Raw genomic sequence first — 18,949 nt, 5'->3', positions numbered from 1 at the left:
GAATTCCTTCTAAAGACTCATGCAATAAATTGTGAAAACAACATTAATTGTATGTCTTTGTCACAATCATATCTAAAATTAAGAAGAGACATATAATACCAGTTTGTGTCGAGAAGAGAGAAGGTGTCGCAATAGAATGGCAGAGAGGCTACTTTGTGTTGCCTACGACTGAAAAAAATATTAAAATTTAGAAAATATGGTTAGTAAAATGATAAAGCCATTGTTATATAATTAGGAGTAAAATAGTAATTTTAATATAATCTTATTGGTTTATCAATTTTAACCATTAACCAAAATCATAAAATAAAAAATCGAACCGATAACCCAATAAATTCTTTTTTACAAAACCATTAACCAATATCCCAATACTAATAAATCAATAGTGCTTTTTTATTCGATTTATCGGTTAAACTGATTTTCGCACACCCTTAAAAGAAAGGCATCACTTGATTTGGACACTAAATTATTTTGAGATTATAATCTTAGAATTGGTCCGACCGATTGATGTTGAAGAATCAGCAGATGACTTATAGTTAAAGGGTGAAATGTCACTCGCACCCAGAGCTAACTGGTTTTCCCCGAAATGAATTGATCTAGTTATGTGATTATAATTTTAAAAGGTAAAAAATTTCAAATAAAATAAGATATTTAAAATTAATTTTAAATTAAAATTTATATTTTATTTGATTAACGGTATAAAATTATTTTGAGATTTATTTATAGCCTCGACCAAAAATAGTATACAAGTTTATACAAAGAGTATTCATTTCGCTTGATATTTTAATGACTATACAACCCATCAAGGGAAAGTAGGTGAGAGAGGATCTGTTTTAGGGTTTGGAGGAGTAACTACTACTAGTAAGACTTGACCAAAAAAAATTTATACTTGACCAAATAAAAGAAACTACTACTAGTGAGTAGTTAAAATTGAATGATTTTTGCCTGAAAATAAAGAAGATACCAAATAGTAAATGGCTATTTATCCATAATAATTAATACACCATTATCTCAAATAAAAGACACAACCCCTCCCCCAGGCCACAAACCCAACACACACGAAAAAAAGAAGAAGAAGGTATTCATCATAAATATATTATTATTATTACAAATTAGAGAAATTACATTTTTAAAGCAAAATCTATTCAAAAGCGTTTTTCCTTTTGGTTGAAACAAATTACTAAATAAAAAATAACAGATTCTGGGACAGAAATAAACAACTAAAATCTTACACTAAATCCCTAGGATTTGAAAACCTCTTCATGTTTTTTTTCGTTTTTCTTGAAAGTTTCAACTTTCATTTTGGTTTTTGTTTTCTCTTGAATCTTTTCCCTTCCCTTTCCCGTTTTCATTTCTTCCATCACTCCCCAAATTCCCCTTTTCGCAAAGAAAGGAAAAGATAAAATCTTTTCATTCTTCTTTTGGGACTTTCAGTTCTTGTTTCATTGAATCCAGCTTCTTCTTTTTTTGAGTTTCTCCATTCTTTCTGATCAAATCATGATTTGAGCTCTATAATAAAATTGAAAAAAAAGTTTTTATTTTTTGTGATTTTCATGGGTGTGTTTAGGGAACCAAACGACGGCGGTTCAGTCGAGGAGCAGGAGATGCTGGTACCATCACTGCCACCGTCACCGTCCTTCTTGTTATCTTCTTCATCTTCTCCAGCGATACCGTCGAACCTAAATGTTACCGATATTGGGTCTGAGAGATGGGCGATGGCAGAGAAAGTGACTCAGAACATTCTTCGGAGAGTCCAGCCCACTACTGTATCGGAAAAACGGAGAAAAGATGTCATTGACTATGTTCAGAGGTTGATCCGAGGTTCTCTTGGTTGTGAGGTAAACTGTTTCCATTTTCGTTCCTTGTGTTTACTGTTTGGTTATCTTTGGAGCTTTAGCAGTTTTGTTTAGTATGTTTGTCTTAGAAGCGTAAGCTTAATGTTATTGGTTCAATTTGCTTTTCTTGTTTAAATTCCCACTGAAAGATAGTGGGTGCAGGTGAACATGCTGCTTATATGCAAGATCCGCCTAAGCTCATATTTGAACTACTCATGTTTATCTTACTGTATTTTGACCTACAGCTCATGAATTAACAATTCTCACTACAACAAGGTCTACTTGACACGAATTATTGAATGAAGAGCAATTTAGGGAAGTAAATTTTCATGATTGTGAAGTAATACGAGTAGGTCTACGTGGATGTTGTGTTCATTAGGGAAGGTATGTCAAGTAACAAAGTGATAAACTTGGTTAAGCATGGCTTTGTAAGTTAAGAGTCATTAATGCTGCTTGGCTTAAACAATTTAGAGTTATTTCAGTTTTTCGAGTAGTAGGTTTTCTAGCGTGAAATTTATTTTAGCTGGAAATAAATCTTACTCAACAACAACAACAACAACAACATACCCAGTGAAATCACACAAGTGGGGTCTGGGGAGTATAGAGTGTACGCAGACCTTACCACTACCTCATGGAGATAGATAGACTGTTTTCGAAAGACTCTCGGCTCAAAAGTATCAGTCCCAAGAAAGAGAGAACAACAACAATATATATATACCATATCGGCTAAAACGAAAAGCGATGCAAATTCTAGAAGACAAGAAAAATACCAATAGAAAATAAAGTGATAATCACAGGAAGGAAAACAATGTTTGGTTTGAATACTAGTTTATGTAAGTGATAATTTTGATCAGTGCCGTTCATCCATTAAGTGCTATATTTATTGACTCGGTGTATTTATGATCAGGTTTAGGGCATGGTTTTGCTTAGTAGAAGCTTAGCTTGTTGATTGTCCATGCCGTTGCTATAATTTATTGAGAGTAGGAGCAGAATAATGGTGGAGTGAAGTCATAGTATTAACAAAAAGGGTGGGATGGTGGGTGTAGAAAGATCAAGAGGAGAAGGAGAGTTATATGCCAATACTACCTGATAAGTAGATCACTTCAATTTATGGAATGGCAACAAGGTTGCAATTTTTCCATAGAACAAACCATAAAGAAATTCCAACTTTAGCATGGTTTGGAACTTGGTGAATAATGGGTCTGTCCTTTTACCCTTCTCCACTTACATACCAGAATCTTGGTCCATGAAAGGGAACATGCACCTAACTTTCACATCACACACTAGGCTATTATCATTGAACAAATGCCCTAGGGCATTTAGATCACACTTTTCTTAATTTGATGGATTTATTTTTGAGTCAATTTAGATGGAATATTTAAGGTATAAAATTGTAAAGTTGTTTAGAGAAGATGGATAACATCACATTTCTCTGAAGGTTTGATTTGTATTTAAAGCCAAAATATGTTTGTAAATGGTAAAACATGAGGATAATTATTTAAATTGCTAAATTTAGCATTCCAAAATCGCTATTGAATCATTTGATGAGGTCACAATTTTAATTTGCTAGTGCATCTGTGAATCATGGTTTAAATGGTGGTAGATCCATGGTTCAAGTGTCTAAATTATCTATCCATGGTTAAGGTGTCTAAATTATCTATCCATAGAAAAACTTCCTGTCAAATGCACTACTATAATGAAGAAAGTAAAATTAGAGTAGAAAGCCTCCAGACTAAACCTAGATTACAAGATACACAACTTCTCAACAAAAAGAAGATAGTTAGGCAGTATGAATAATAATATTCTAACCACGTTAGGTGACTTGCTTCCATTTCTAATATTTTATTAATGTTTAGCATGTTTGTCTCAACCACCTGAATCTACGAAAAAAGTGCTTTTGAAAAAAAAGTGCTTCTAACCTAAAAAACGCTTGGCCAAACAGGCTCTATATTTATTGACTCGGTTTATTTATGATCAGGTTTAGGGTATGGTTTTGGTTACATAGAAGCTTACTTGTTGATTATCGATGCCGTTTCTAAATCTTATTCTTCATAGGAGCAGAATAATGGTGGTGTGAAGTCAAGTATTAATGAGAAGGGTGTGGGGCGGTGGGGGTTGAAAGATCAACTGGAGAAGGAGAGTTATATGACAATACTACTTCTAATAGGTAGAACACTTCAATTTAAGGATTGGGAATAAGGTTGCAATTAGTCATAGAACAAACCATCGAGAAATTCCAACTGAAGCACGGTTTGGAACTTGATGAATAATGGGTCTGTCCTTCTACCCTTTTCCACTTACATACTACTCGACTTTTGGTCCATGAGAGGGAACGTGCACCTAACTTTCACATCACATACTAGTGTATTATCATTGAACTGAAGCCCTAGGGCATTATTTAGGTCACAGTTTTTTCTTAATTCAGATGGAATATTTAAGGTATAAATGGTGAAGTTGTTAAGAGAAGATGGTTAACATCACATTTTTCTGAAGGTTTGATTTGTATTAAAAGTCAAAAGATGCTTGTTAATGGTAAAACATGAGGATATTGATTTAAATTGCTAAATTTAGCATTCCAATATCGCTATTGGATCATTTGATGAGGTTACAATTTCAATTTGCTAGTACATCTATGAATCGTGGTTACGCGGGTGCATGCATGTGCTAGATCCATGGTTCACGTGCCCAAATTACTTATCCTTAGCAAAAATTCCTTTCAAATGCACTACTATAATTAAGAAAGTAAAATTAGACTAAAATGCCTCCGGACTAACCCTAGATGACAAGATAGCCTATGTCGCATGGACTCTTTAAAAATGGCGACGGGTGCATTTCTGATCCTCCAAAGGTAGTGCTTTTTTGGAGGATCCGACACGGATGCAGCATCAACTTTGGAGAGTCCGAGCAACATAAAAGATAGCTAGGCAATAATAACAAAAAGAAGATAGCTAGGTAGTATGAACTGTAATATTCTAACCGTGTTTGGTGATGTGCTTCCATTTCGAATATGTTATTATGTAGACCTATTTATCTATATCTTTTGATGGGTGATTGTACCATGGTTAACTAGAGGTAGTGGGACATGGTGGCATATCTATTTTGAGTTGGCCTTTTTGAAGTATATTATCAGGTCAGGTGGAAGAGGAACAACTTCTGTGGAAGCAAGAGGACAATTAGTGGTAGGGAAATTGGTGTTAGGAACAGTAAATCTCTCTTCATTCCTTTGCTCAGTTGGGACAGGGAGTTGTAGACAATGTTTTTTTTTTAAATGCGAAGATTTGACAGGTATTCATATTCCTACAATTTTAATTTGATGCATCTGTGAATTATTGTTACGCTAGTGCATGGATGGTGCTAGATCCATGGTTCAGGTGTCCTAATTGTTTATCCATAGCAAAACTTCCTTTCAAATGCACTACTATAATCAAGAAAGTATCATTAGACTAGAAAGTGTCCAGACTAATCCTTGATGAGAAGATACACGACTTGTCAACGAAAAGAAGATAGTGAGGCAGTATGAACAACAATATTCTAACCGTGAGGTGACTGCTTTCATTTCGAATATTTATTAATGTAGGCCTATTTATCTTTATGTTTTGATGGCTGATGGTAGCATGGTTAATTAGAGGTATGGTGACATGGTGGCTTGTCTATTTTGAGTTGGTCTTCTTGAAGTATAATATTAGTTCAGGTTTAAGGGGAACAACTTCTGTGGAGGGAAGAGGGCAGCTAGGGGTAGGGAAATTGGTGAAAGAACAGTAGATCTTTTTTTTTTTTTTGAAAATAAAAGAACAGTAAATCTCTTTTGACACATTTTATGATAAAATATTTCCTTTACTCAGTTGGAGACAGGATAGTTCAAGACAAATTTGTTTTTGGTTTTTTGTTTTTTTTTCCCCAAATGCAAAGATTGCAGATAGGTATTTCTACAATTTTATTGTTTTCATATTCTATATTTGCAGTCAATGTTAGTTTTGTGCTTTGAGTCCAAATCTTAAATAAATGTTTTCTTGGAACCAATTACAGGTGTTCCCTTACGGTTCTGTCCCATTAAAGACCTATCTTCCTGATGGAGATATTGATTTGACCACATTTGGTGGAACAAATTTTGAGGACGCTTTGGCTAATGATATGGTGTCTATACTTGAAGCAGAGGACAAAAATAGGGCTGCAGAATTCGTTGTAAAAGATGTGCAGTTGATTCGTGCTGAGGTGCTAAATTTTTTTAGTTGTACTGTTCAATATGTTATACTATCTCCGTCCCATTTTATGTGATGGTGTGTTATTGGGCTCAAAGCATCTTGGAAGACTGATATCTGGTCTGTATGTTCGATGTTGTTTGTTTACTTTCTAAGCTTTTAGTAATGTTTTACTTATGAAAAATATCTTATTTTGAGGTGTGTCCCTCTTTTTAAGGAAAGATAAGGTTTGTTAGTGGTACTTAAATGTTGAAATTTTGAAAGCCCTTCTGTTCAGGAAAATTAGTAAACCTTTTAATTGGCGCGTGCAATCTCAAGCGTTTGGCTTTGATTGCTAGAGGCCTAACTCTTTGATTGTGTTGCTCTAAAATGATTTTATTTCTATAATGTTCTTACTGAAGAAGCTGGAAAATCTAGGTTGGCTGTGGTTGTCAGTTGTGAATTAAATAAGGTTTGTTGACACACCATTTAGTAAATTAAAGTGTGCTCTTTCTAACTGCTAGATGAGATGGTCACATACTTTAACATGGTATTAGAACCGGCAAAGGTCTTTGGTTCGAGTTTCTCCGCCACCCATTAATCAAAAGAATTTTCATATGCTTGGCCCCTGAAAAAAGAATCAGGCCCGCACATGAGGGAGCGTGTTGAAAACATAATTAAGTAAATTTAATTGTGCTCTCTAACAATTGAAGCTTTTAAATGAGATGGTGACATATTTTAACAAGGTTAAATGAACTTCAGTTGTTTGTATCAATGATTGATTTAGTGAAGTATTTGAATCGTAATAATCATCAACTTTGATTTCCATGTTTATTCCCATGATATAACTTATCATCACGTGAGCTGTATTTCCTGTGCTTGCATTAGGTTTATAATTTTGCCTTTCCTTTTCCTTTCTCTTTCTATCCTTTGATCACTCTTTCCTTTGCTTTTTCACATAACACACTGGAAACATTAAATTTCTACCTTTACTTAGCTAACATCATATTTGGCATGTTTTTTTATATTTTTTATATTTCTCTAAAAATTCTCATATTTGGCATGGTTTTTATTTATTTTATATTTCTCTATAAATTCTCATATTTGGCATGATTAGAGTTTCTTTTTTGATGAAATCCAAATACATCTGTTGCCTTGGTGACCTGGATTTACTAGTTATGCTTTAGGGAACCAAATTGAGGGAAACCTATTCGACTTGCAAGTTTTTTCCCCCTCTTGGTGGTGGTGGGGTAAATCAAGATCTTTTTATCAAGAACACCAAGACTATGTCACCTTAGACAGTAATACCTCTTAAGTTTTCGAAGTACAACCAACCATGGATACAAAAGGAATCTTTAAACTAAAAGTATAAGTGGAAAAAAAGAACAATGTTGACTTTCTACACTGGTTTCTCCACTCCTAAAGTCCTGGCTGATCCTTTTTCCCTAAATTGTTTGAACCATGCAAAGAGGATTGCCTTTTGTATCTCTTTCCCGCACTTCATTTCTCTACCCTCCAACTAGTCACATCATGCCAATCTTTCAGAGAATTGCCAAGTTGTATAAAAAAAGGGAATCTAGCAAGGCCCAAAGCTCTATTACAAATTTGCACTGTACAATCATGTCCTGCATTATCCCCTGCAACTTATGCATCTTGCCAACTTTATTCTCCTGTTCCTTGCAAATTTGTATCTTTAGTTTATTATTGTTAATACTAAAGCTGTTTCTTGTCTCCCTGATGTCTTACTCTCATATGGCAGGTTAAGCTTGTAAAATGCATTGTGCAGAACATAGTTGTTGATATTTCCTTAAACCAAATAGGTGGTCTTTGTACTCTCGGCTTTCTTGAGCAGGTAGGTATAATCTTTTCTGAAACTTATTTCTCTTCTAAATATTAGAAATTGGTCATTGAACTGTTGAAAAATACACTCTATATGCAGTTGATTGTGTAGTAAAATATTACTCTGGGCATGTTGTCTTTTTGCCTGTCTTGTTCTGCTAAATGTACAAGTACTAAAAGATAGTTTTTGCAATCTTGAATTCAGGGTTGATATGTTATTAAAATTATATCAGTTCTTTCGTATGTCACTGGTTGTGGACCTTTTTTTGGTAAGTAAATATTTTATTTACCAAAGTGAACATTTCAAAACATCAAAACAACAGGCTTTGACATGAAACCCCAAGTTCTGCTAAGCATCACATTCTAATAATTGTCCCTACGCACCTATTACATCAATACTAGGGATATTCATTAAAATAAAAAAAATGTGCTTTATAGCAATATCACATAGACATTTCAACCTGAGTTGTTGTAATCTACTACCTAATCTGGCTTGTTGGGATCCTCTTCCATGCACATCTCGTATGATATGTCTCCTAAGGTGTCTGTTTATGTTGGAAAATTCTGTATTGTGTACAATCCACAAGCAATAAATGGTTCCAGCCAAAGTCATCCTATACACTTGTGCTACACTGTTTCGACCTTTCATGCGTGTGACTGCCCACTGTACTTCTTCATGCCAAAAGTGTTGAATCACAAGAATGTTCCACCAATCCCAAGTGCAGGTTTTTTCAATTACCAAGGGTTTGCAGAGAATGTTCTTAGAATTCAGCAAAGTGTAAATTTAATCAATCACTCCTCCAATTGTATTTATACTTCAGAGAAGGTATTCACAAATTTGCCATCAAAGCCATTTTGGCGATCTCGATCGAACTCGCCAAACCTTTCGGCGATGTGCCGACTTGGGTTTTCACCTCGTCGTTTTGTCTTGTGCAATTGATTTTTCCTTTAGGCAATTGTAATTTTAGGCGATGCATTTTGTCTTCGTCAAAACACTTCGGCGATACGTCAAGTGGTCTTTTGTGTCGCCGATCGTTGATGCAAAGAAGTGGATTGAACTGTTACCTTCCGCTAACCCCAGGCAGATTTGCGATACACCAAACCCATTAGGCGATGGCTCATTGAAATTTGTTCATTTCTTTCCTTAGCTTTTCCTTCCATTTGATGTTTCAGTACCCTTAGGACTCCATGATCTAAAACATAAGCAAACATTATAAAAAAGGCATAGAGTGACATCGAAGACAACATTTTCATGCGGAAGATAGACAAATTGAGTTGTAACCCCAATCCATCATAGCTACAACAAAAAGTGTGATAATCAAAGTACAAGATATAGAGCCCGTTTGGATGGGCTTAAAAAAAGTAACTTTTATGTATGAAGTGCTTTTAGAACTTTGAAATGCTGAAAGTTTTTTTTATAAATAAGCAGTTGAGTGTTTGGATAAAAGTGCTTATGATGTGAATTTTAGGGTTAAAAGAATAAAAAAAGGTAGTTTGGGAATTTAGTTAAGATATAAGGGATATAAAAGTAATTTTCATGGTCAAAGAAAATGACTTTAAGCACTTTGGAAAAAAAAGTTAGGAATCCTAACTTTTCATTTTTGACTGACTTTAAGAACTTTCTGGCTTAAAGTCAGCATTAGACAAACACGTCCAAAAGCTGAAAAGGGGCTTTAAGTTGGTTTTGACCAACTTAAAGCCAATCCAAACGGGCTCATAGTAGATAATGCCTGAAATCTGGGGACAAACACTATAGAAGAAATACTACGACTACTAGTAAGGTAGGATAAGCAAGACAACACTCTACTACCAACTAACCTTCTACCTCAATCCATGTCCTCTACAACCTCCTAAGGTTATGTTTTCGATAAGCTGCAACTGTGTTATGTTGTGTTGCTTCTTTGGCCTACCTTTACCTCTTCTGAAACCATTCGTAGCCAACCTCTCATACCTCCGCATTAGGACATCCATGCATCTCCTATTCACATATAAGAACCACTTCAACCTCACTTTCCGCAACTTGTCCTCCACCGATATCGCTCCTACCTTGTCCCAAATATTTTCCTTTCTAATCTTATCATTCCTAGAATGCCCACACATCCACCGTAACATCCTCATCTTTTGAATGTGAAAGTGCTTGTCTGCCAACACTCTGTCCCATACAACATAGTTGGTCTACCCACTACTTTGTAAAACTTGCCTTTAAGTTTTGGTGGCTCCTTCTTATCACACAATACTCTGGATGCGAGCTGCTATTTGATCCACCCTGCATCAATACGATGTGTGATATCATCGTCAATTTTCCCATTTTCCTAGATAATAGACCCAAGATACTTGAAGCTTCCTCTCTTTTTGATGCCATTTGAATCAATACTCACTTCCACGTCAACACCAGGCGCTACGTGACTGAACTTGCATTCAAAATATTTTTTCTAGGTCGTACTCAACCTGAACCTTTTAGACTCCAGGCTCTGTCTCCAAACCATCAATTTAGCGTTAACCCCACCACGGGTCTTGTCATCAGCACTATGTCATTTGCAAATAACATACAACATGGCACCTCACCTCTATCACCAAAGCAAATAAAAATAAGCTAAGAGTTGATCCCTATTGCAGCCTCATCACAACTAAAAAATGCTCCGAGTCTCCTCTAGTGTTCTTACCTAGGTCTTGGCTCCATCATACATATATTTGATCGCCCTAGTGTGCACCACAGGGATACCGTTAGTCTCCAAGCATCTCCATAAAACCTCCTTTGGGACTTTGTCATATGCTTTTTCTAGGTCGATGAACACCATGTGAAGGTCCTTCTTCCTCTCCCTACACTCCTCTACTGGTTTCCTAACAAGATGGAGATTTCTACAGTTGATTGTCATGACATGCATCCAAAATTGTTCTCGAAAATAGACATGCCCCTCCTTACCCTCAGTACCACCACTCTCTCCTAAACTTTCATAGTGTGACTTAGTAGCTTTATACCCCTATAGTTGTTGCAACTCTGAATGTCACCCTTGTTCTTGTTCAATAGAATCATTGTACTCCACTTCCTCTCCTTGGGCATTTTCGTCATCTTAAAAACTTCATTAAATAATCTAGTTAGCCACTCCATACATGCGCTGCCTCCGCTCCTACAAAATTCCATCGGGATCTCATCTGGCCTAGTCGCTTTTCTGCTGTGCATCCTACTAATAGCACCTTTGACCTCCTTTACCTTTATACACACAATGTCTCTTTCCTCATCTTCATTCCAGAGTTTATGGAAGTACGACTTTCAGCTTTGGCGAATGAGCATCTCCTCTACCAGTATATTGCCTTCGTCGCCCTTGATGTACTTCACTTTATTTAGATCGTGGCCCTCCTTTCTCTCGCCTCGGCTAGCTTGTACAACTTCTTATCCCTGCTTTTACCCTGTAATTCTTCGTACAAGCATTCAATGGCTGTTTTTGCTTCCTTAACTGCCATCTTAGCCTCCTTCCTCACCCCTTTATACTTTTCCCTATATATCTGCTTTTCCTCCTCATCCTTACTATCCACCAGTTTCGCATACGCCACTTTTTTTGCCTCCACTTCCCTTTGAACTTCTACATTCCACCACCAGTCCCCTTGATGTTAATTCAACTACCTCTCGAGATCCCCAACACCTCTCTAGCCATTTCCCTAATGCAACCGGCAATATTATCTCACGTACTATTTGCATCTCCACTACTCCCCCAAGCCTCCATAGCCATCAACTTCGTTCCCACCTCTAGGGAATTGGCCATAGTCAAATCTCGGGAGCTCAATTTAAACAAACTATTTCGAGGTTTAAAATGATTATAAATTGATGAAACCATGACTACTGGAATTGAGAAGATGTTGATGTTCCGATAACCCGAAGTTTCTTCTTTTCTTGGTCATCCTTTTGTTTTGTAGCTGTCTTTGATCATTTTATTTGTGATATTGGAAGCAAACTTATTCACTTATTGGGCTCTGCTTACTTTACAGGTTGATCGCCTCATTGGAAAAGATCATCTATTTAAACGCAGCATTATCTTGATAAAAACTTGGTGCTATTATGAAAGCCGGCTTCTTGGTGCTCATCATGGCTTGTTTTCTACTTATGCCTTAGAAACTTTGGTTCTGTACATCTTTCATTTTTTTCATACAACACTAGATGGTCCCTTAGCAGTGAGTTCCCCTGGCGTAACTGATGATATTTCAGATTTCCATTTGATATTTGTGAGCCTAATGACTGATATGGTGAATTCTAGGTTCTATATAAATTTTTGGACTACTTCGGCAAGTTCGATTGGGAAAACTATTGTGTTAGTCTAACTGGGCCTGTTCGCATATCCTCTTTACCGGAATCTGTTGGTAAGCAACATGTTCTGACGTTGGAGTTTGTACTGATCCTGTCACTTTTTTGTTTGGTTCCAATGATTTTGTTTCCTATCATGCAGTTGAGATGCCTGAAAATGATGGTGGTGATTTACTGCTCAGCAATGATTTCGTTAGATATTGTCTTGAAAAGTTTTCAGTGCCTTCTAAAGGTGGTGATTTAAATTCCCGGACAATTCTTCAAAAGTATCTTAACATAATTGATCCTCTAAAGGAAAATAATAATCTTGGTCGCAGTGTCAGTAAAGGTATAATGTCTCCTAAACTTAATTCTCTATCCTCTTTGATACTACAATATAATGCTCATGATAATCAATGTATTTTATGCTGGTATCATATACCATCGGATATGTGGTATTTCATAGTTGTTGGGGCAGGGTTAAAAGGTTCCAAATTAGGTATAATTCAATCAAACTTTTTGCATTCATAATGTGGTTTTGCATCATAGTCAAACCAAATTATATCCAGTGGGTTAGGATTATTCTTTTTGCCAGTTGAGAATGAAATAACATAATCAGATAATTCCTAGTGTTTCCTGATTATGACATTCCAACAACTAGCTTCAGAGAAAAAGATAGGTTTGGTTATGGAAGCGAATTTGGACATTGGACCAGTAGTCATCCAAGACCTTGTTTTCCTTGTCCATTCAGTGATATGCTCTATCATGTCTATCTGTTATGCAGGGAATTTCTACCGGATACGAAGTGCCATCAATTATGGGGCTAGAAAGCTGGAAAGCATTCTTCTACAATCCGAAGATAATATCGTGGAGGAACTTTATAAGTTTTTCCCTAATACTATGGATCGGCATGATAGTGGAGAGAGGCCTGATGTTCAAGATCGGAGCAATGACTTCTCTCTTGCCTCTCCTGCTCCAAATTTTGAACCATCAAAAATAGAGCAGGGAAAATTTGAATTAAGTTTTGCTAGTGATGGTGGAACACATGGAATTTGTAAGCTCAATCCCGATGGATCTTCTTGCAGAGAAGATGGACATCAGAAAGGCATTATCGAGGCACATCAATCTATGCTGCCGTTGGTGGCAGAGAGGCATGGAAAGGGAAGCCAGTTGGGTTACCGTCTTTTTGGTGATGCAGCAGATCTTGCTAGCTCCATTGAGAATGGCCTTTCAATATCTACAGATATGCCTAAACTGACTGATTCAAGTAGCAAAAAGTGCCAATCAACTCGGGGTATGCCTTATCATGCACCTCATCTATTTTTTGCCAACTCCCTGGTGTGCAATAGGGAGATAAAAAATGAAATTTCCCATACGAAACAGTTTGGCAACTCTGAGAAGAGTGTTCCATCTGGGTCATCGCGGCCTACTAATGAGGGAAAGGATTTTACTGTCCATGGCTTGAAGCAGACTGTATTGGATGTTAAAGAAGCTGCCTCTTCTATTCCAGAATCTTATGGTTGCTCTGGAGGAGATCATTTGAACTGGGATTTGGCGTCAACAAATGGTGCTGAAATTTCTTCGAAAGCTTTGTCTGATCTAAGTGGGGACTATGATAATTACTTGAAGTATTTGCAGTATGGGCGCTGGTTTTATGAATATACCTTGAATATTCCTGCTATGCCTGTACCTCAAGCACCACCATCTCCGTATCACATTAAGTACTCATGGGAAGCTGCTCAGCAGCCGTCATATATGAAAACAAATGGGTTTTCTCACGGGAGTACAAATGGTGTTATCCCAAGTCAAGCATTTTACCCCATAAATCCAATGTTAATGCATGGTATGCCTTATGCCTTGGAAGAGATGCCAAAGCAACGGGGAACTGGGACATATTTCCCGAATTTGGTATACTCATGTTCTACCTGTTGTTTATTGGCATTTTAAATGTATGGGGCTCATGTGCAATAGTCGTTGTACATGTGGGTGTTAGTCCCATGCATACATTTCTTTCTGCTGTGAGCAAAATTATCTTCCTTGTTTGGTAAGTTCTTTATGGCTTAATTTTTGCAGAATCGTCCTCCACAAGGTTATAGGCCATCAATGGTGAAGGGTAGACATCAGGCAGGATTGAGATCTCCCCGAACTAATGGCCGGGCAACTTTCACAGAGATGCACACACTTGAGAGAAGCTTCCATGAACAGCTGCAATCTGAATCTTCTGCTGATCAAAGTAATGTCCACCCTTTGTCATCCCCTCATAGGAGGGGACACCATAGCATGACTGGTATGGTTTTACAGACCGAGGGAGTCGTTGAATTTGGTTCTGTTGGCTTGGTGCCTTTGGGAACAAGTATCTCTGAAAGGAGTAGGCAACAAAAAGCTGTTTCTTCTCCTACTCAACACTCCAGCTCAGTATCTCCAATATCTGCAATACAGAGGTCAAATTCTGTTTTTAGTGAGGAACTTGATAGGTATGAGCAACTTTGATTAGTAGTAACTCCTATAGTATTCAATCTCAAACTCCTAAGCTATCTTTTACACATTCAGGGTTATCCTCAAGTCATCATACCATCTAAAAGATGAAGATGATTTCCCTCCTTTGTCTTTCTGATTGTGGGTTCTGGAGATTCTCCTGGTGTTCTGCTAGAAAGGAAGTATGATCAAGGCGTTTCTGCCTCATGGTCATCCTGATTTCAAATGCATGATGTACCATTAGTTTTTACAATGTGCAACTTCATTCAAGGTGTTTGTACATTATTACAGAAGATGTGTTTATGTGAGTTGCACTTGTATAGGATGTTAAAATCATAGAATTTCTTTATGTGGCTGTGCTCTTGATTATAAGTTGTAGGCTTGTCATAAGATGACTTTTGGTTAAGTGCGTCATTTGTAACAACAGATAGGGGAGTGAATGGAGATATTTGGGATGAAAACATCCCTTAGTTATGCTGGTTTTAGAAGATTGCTTCTATATCAAAAATCATGAAGCTTGAATACATTTCTGGTTGATAGCATATTCTCTCTTTGATTTTACAACCTCTGAGACTCTAGAATATTAGATGAAGATTCTAATTATAGCACAATTTTTTTTGATTCCAAATGAGGTTCAGATTCTAAATTAGCTATCACTAGTGAATTTGTCCACGCTTTGCCTTATTATGTCTTATTATTATTTAGTAGATCAAAAATATTCTTTTTTAAATAAATATATATATTTTTTTTGAACCCAATTTTTTTCTAATAAATATTTCTTTTATTAGCAAATGTTTATTCTACTTCAATTAGAAAAAAATTAAAAACTTCAAAAATATTTCTTATTTTATTATAATTATTTTCTATCATTATTTGAATAAAAATTAATGATAGATTTATTATGATCTTATATATATGACATATATTATTTGTTAAATCTTAGAATACATGAAATTATTCTATTCTAATTGATAAAATGAGATTACGAAGAATAAAATAATTTTCTACATTTTTATTACTTAAAGTGGTTTAAAAAGGAAGAAAACAAGAATAGAGTTCCTTAAAAGTAATATTATTTTATAAGGAACACGATTTTTTTTTCCTTTTTAAATATTTATTCGGAAAAATGCATTTTTGACCCATTAAATAACAATAGTGATATTTCTGGATCAAAGTATTGATGATAAGGGTATTTTTGGATCAAACTATCAACGGAGGGTATTTTTGTTCATTTCAAATAGTTTAAGGACCTTTTAACCCTTTTCCCTTAAATATAATATAGATACAAATATATCTCTCTCTCTCTCTCTATCTATCTATCTATCTATATATATATATATATATATATATATGCATATATATATATATATACACATACATACACACACACGTATAATTGATTTCATAGAGGAAAATGTTAGTTTGTAGGTTGGCACACTTTCGACAAAGTCATAAATTATATTTAAATCAATTTGGTCATTGTAGTCGGACTCTATAATGGATTTATGACCATTTATGACCACATTCACCATAGGGCCCTCTTATCGCTTACTTCTCCATGCTTTGGTTATGGAAGAAGTGTAAGACCTCGGAAGATGAAAAGTCGAAAAACAAGGAACAAAGGGTAAAATCTCAGAAAATTTCTGATTTTGGCACTAGGTGATGACAACGAAGGCCATTATGGGTCGTGGTCCACACCACGCCTCGTGGTGTGCCATCGTGGTGGAGTCCTTGAACCTCAGTCCTTCAGGGAAGGGACCACGGGTCGTGGTGAGCACTACGAGCCGTGGTGCCCTCCGTGGTGACCCTTCCTCTAAGGCCCTCAGAAAATTTCCAAAGGCAGGGACCACGCTGGACCACCACGGGCAGTACAACCCTTCATAGACCATGGTGGGTCCCATGGTAAGCACCCCTGCAGACCCTCCTGCACGTCCTGCACTACGCTTGTTATTCACGGACAGCGATGACCTTCATGGTCTCCGTGAAGGAAGTCCTGAAACTATCCCTGCAAACTCCAATAATGTTCGTCTAAGGAAACCACCATGGAAAATCACCACGGTCCGTGGTGCTTTTCACGAGCCGTGGTGGGTCTCGTGGTGGGTAGCCTTCCTAATATTTTTTTTAGAATTTCTAAGTCCATCTTCACGGAGGGGACCACAGACCGTAGTGCCCTTCACGGTCCATGGTGATGGTCCGTTTTGATCCCGGATTTAATTTTAAGTTGGGGTTATTTTGATCTTTTTTTAATACTTCATTAATGAATGTGGATGGAGTTCATACCTATTAACTATCCTAAAGCATTCGAACTCTCTCATTCTCTCCATAACTCCCCAAACCCCAAAGCCTTCTCACCCAAGTTTTTTCTCAAGGTTTTCTTCACTCTCAAGCAAATTCGAAAGGGTTGTTCAAGGTAAAGCTTTCAATCTCTACAATCTAGGGCTAATCAAGGTTAAGGTATGTGGGACTTCATCCATGGGTACCTTTCACCCATGGACTCACAAAGATTTCTTCTCAATTCTTATTATGATTTCTTCAATTAAAAGCCCTAATTGCATGATTTTCATTGGGTCTTCTCAATTATGATATTCTTAAATGTCATTAGTCTAATTATGCATAATTCACATCATATTGCATCATTTCAAGTTGAATTTTAATGACCCATGATATATGTTGTTTCAAGTATGATTTATGATATATGATCATGATTTTCAAATTATATTCTATGAAAGTTTGATGCTATGAGTTAAAAATGCTTTATGCAAACAAGTTCATGAATAATGATTCTATGATGTTTCAAGCAAAGTTAAAGATAGGGCAAGTTAAGTCTCTAAAGATATGTAATGATGGAAGACCCTACACCCATATTGCATGAGTGATATGATAGATGAGCAAATCCTATGATTTACTATGATGATGTTATATGAGATATTCTTATGATGTTTAGTTATTATCTTTCCCTATGATGTTTATGATTATGTTTTATGAGTTTCGTTGGGATATTGACTAAGCACCGAGAGGATTTTTAGGTGGGGTTCGGTCCAATAACGCAGTTAATTAGCCAAAGGAATCCTAGTATTAATCTTTAATCTCAAAATACATTGTCCGCGTAGGTTTACATATGCCTAAATGGCAAAGCTAGTGGATCCACATAGCCCAGTTAAAGGGTTACTTATGGAGTATGCCCTGACAAGGTAGCCTCCCCTGTCTCGACGCAAGAGTTATCAAATTCCATATATTAGCTTGCATGATCTTATCTGTCTGTTAAAGGTCCTATCCCACACAGTTTCAGTTGAGGTATGAGTTCTTATGATGATTATGAGATTCTTTTGATGCATTAACCAGTGATATAAATGTTTTAACGTTTACATGATTTTAAATATTTTTTAAAGATATTGGTCTTACATCTCATGATTTATATTGATTATGTCCTATGTTTATTGTTCATGCATATTTTCACATACTTAGCGCATTCCATGTACTAACACATACTTTTTGCCTACATTGTATCATAATGTAGGGATCGACGTTCACGCTCATCTTCATCCCGCTCGTGGCTAGAGTCTACTATTAGCTTCTTGTTGGTGAGTCCTCATAATTCGAGGACATGACATTTATTTCTCATTTGACAGTCATACTTCATTACTTCTATGTTGTTTATTGGGTGAACTAGGAGATTGTCTCATGCCCATATCTAGTATTAGAGGCATGTGGGATAGCAAGAGTCTATGTTATCTCTTATTCTGTATTTTTGAGACTTATGTTCTTATTGAGGATTTTGCTTCCGTATTTTTCTTTAGTTTGAATGCTTATTACCATTGTATGCTCATGAATATTATGCTAAGAGGCTTGGTTGGAGTCCTCTGGGATTCTAATCGTCGTGTTATGACTAGGTCCTAGTACGGGTCGTGACAAACTTGGTATCAGAGCACAAGGTTCAAGTATCCTAAGAAGTCTAACATGCCGCGTCGAGTAGAGTCTTGTTCATTGGTGTTAAGCGCGCCACATCTATGAATATGAAGCTGTAAGACGTCTTAGGAAATACTTCACTTCTTTCATGATCTCATTGTGCTATAGAGTTGAACTTTAAGGTTTTCTCCTCTAGCGCTTTCTCTTTGTGATTACAAAATCATGCCTCTATGAAGAGCCCCCATTCGAAGGAATGTTGTTGATAAGGAGCCACATGCTCCAAATGACCATGTGAATGATCAAGTCTCTAATGCGGAGATCAGAGCTGCTTTTCAAATGTTAGCCCAAGCCGTGACTATTCAAGTGAATCGAGGGGTAGTAATTCCTCAAAATGTGCCTACTCCGGCTTCAAGGGTTAGGACTTCACGAGGAAGAATCCTTCC

General features: G+C 36.5%; 1 protein-coding gene across 3 annotated transcripts; it reads left to right on the top strand.

Annotated features, from left to right (window-relative positions):
* The first annotated feature begins 1,001 nt into the window (after positions 1-1,001).
* On the top strand, positions 1,002-15,142 carry LOC129882479 (uncharacterized). Of its 3 annotated transcripts, XM_055956778.1 has the most exons (10): positions 1,002-1,075; positions 1,565-1,835; positions 5,859-6,044; positions 7,770-7,862; positions 11,834-12,016; positions 12,100-12,202; positions 12,289-12,474; positions 12,910-14,033; positions 14,199-14,599; positions 14,676-15,142. In XM_055956778.1, exons 2-10 carry the CDS (start codon positions 1,602-1,604, stop codon positions 14,737-14,739), a joined length of 2,574 nt encoding a protein of 857 aa, XP_055812753.1. In that variant the 5' UTR covers positions 1,002-1,075; positions 1,565-1,601; the 3' UTR covers positions 14,740-15,142. The 3 variants fall into 3 exon arrangements, with proteins under 3 accessions (XP_055812753.1, XP_055812754.1, XP_055812752.1); XM_055956777.1 differs by lacking the exon at positions 1,002-1,075 and having other exon boundaries at positions 1,240-1,835; XM_055956779.1 differs by lacking the exons at positions 1,002-1,075; positions 14,676-15,142 and having other exon boundaries at positions 1,237-1,835; positions 12,910-13,968; positions 14,199-14,364.
* Positions 15,143-18,949: the final 3,807 nt, after the last annotated feature.

This window comes from Solanum dulcamara, chromosome 3 (assembly GCF_947179165.1).
Source record: "Solanum dulcamara chromosome 3, daSolDulc1.2, whole genome shotgun sequence".
NCBI classification, from domain to species: Eukaryota; Viridiplantae; Streptophyta; class Magnoliopsida; order Solanales; family Solanaceae; genus Solanum; species Solanum dulcamara.
This window is presented reverse-complemented; position numbering and strand designations above follow the sequence as displayed.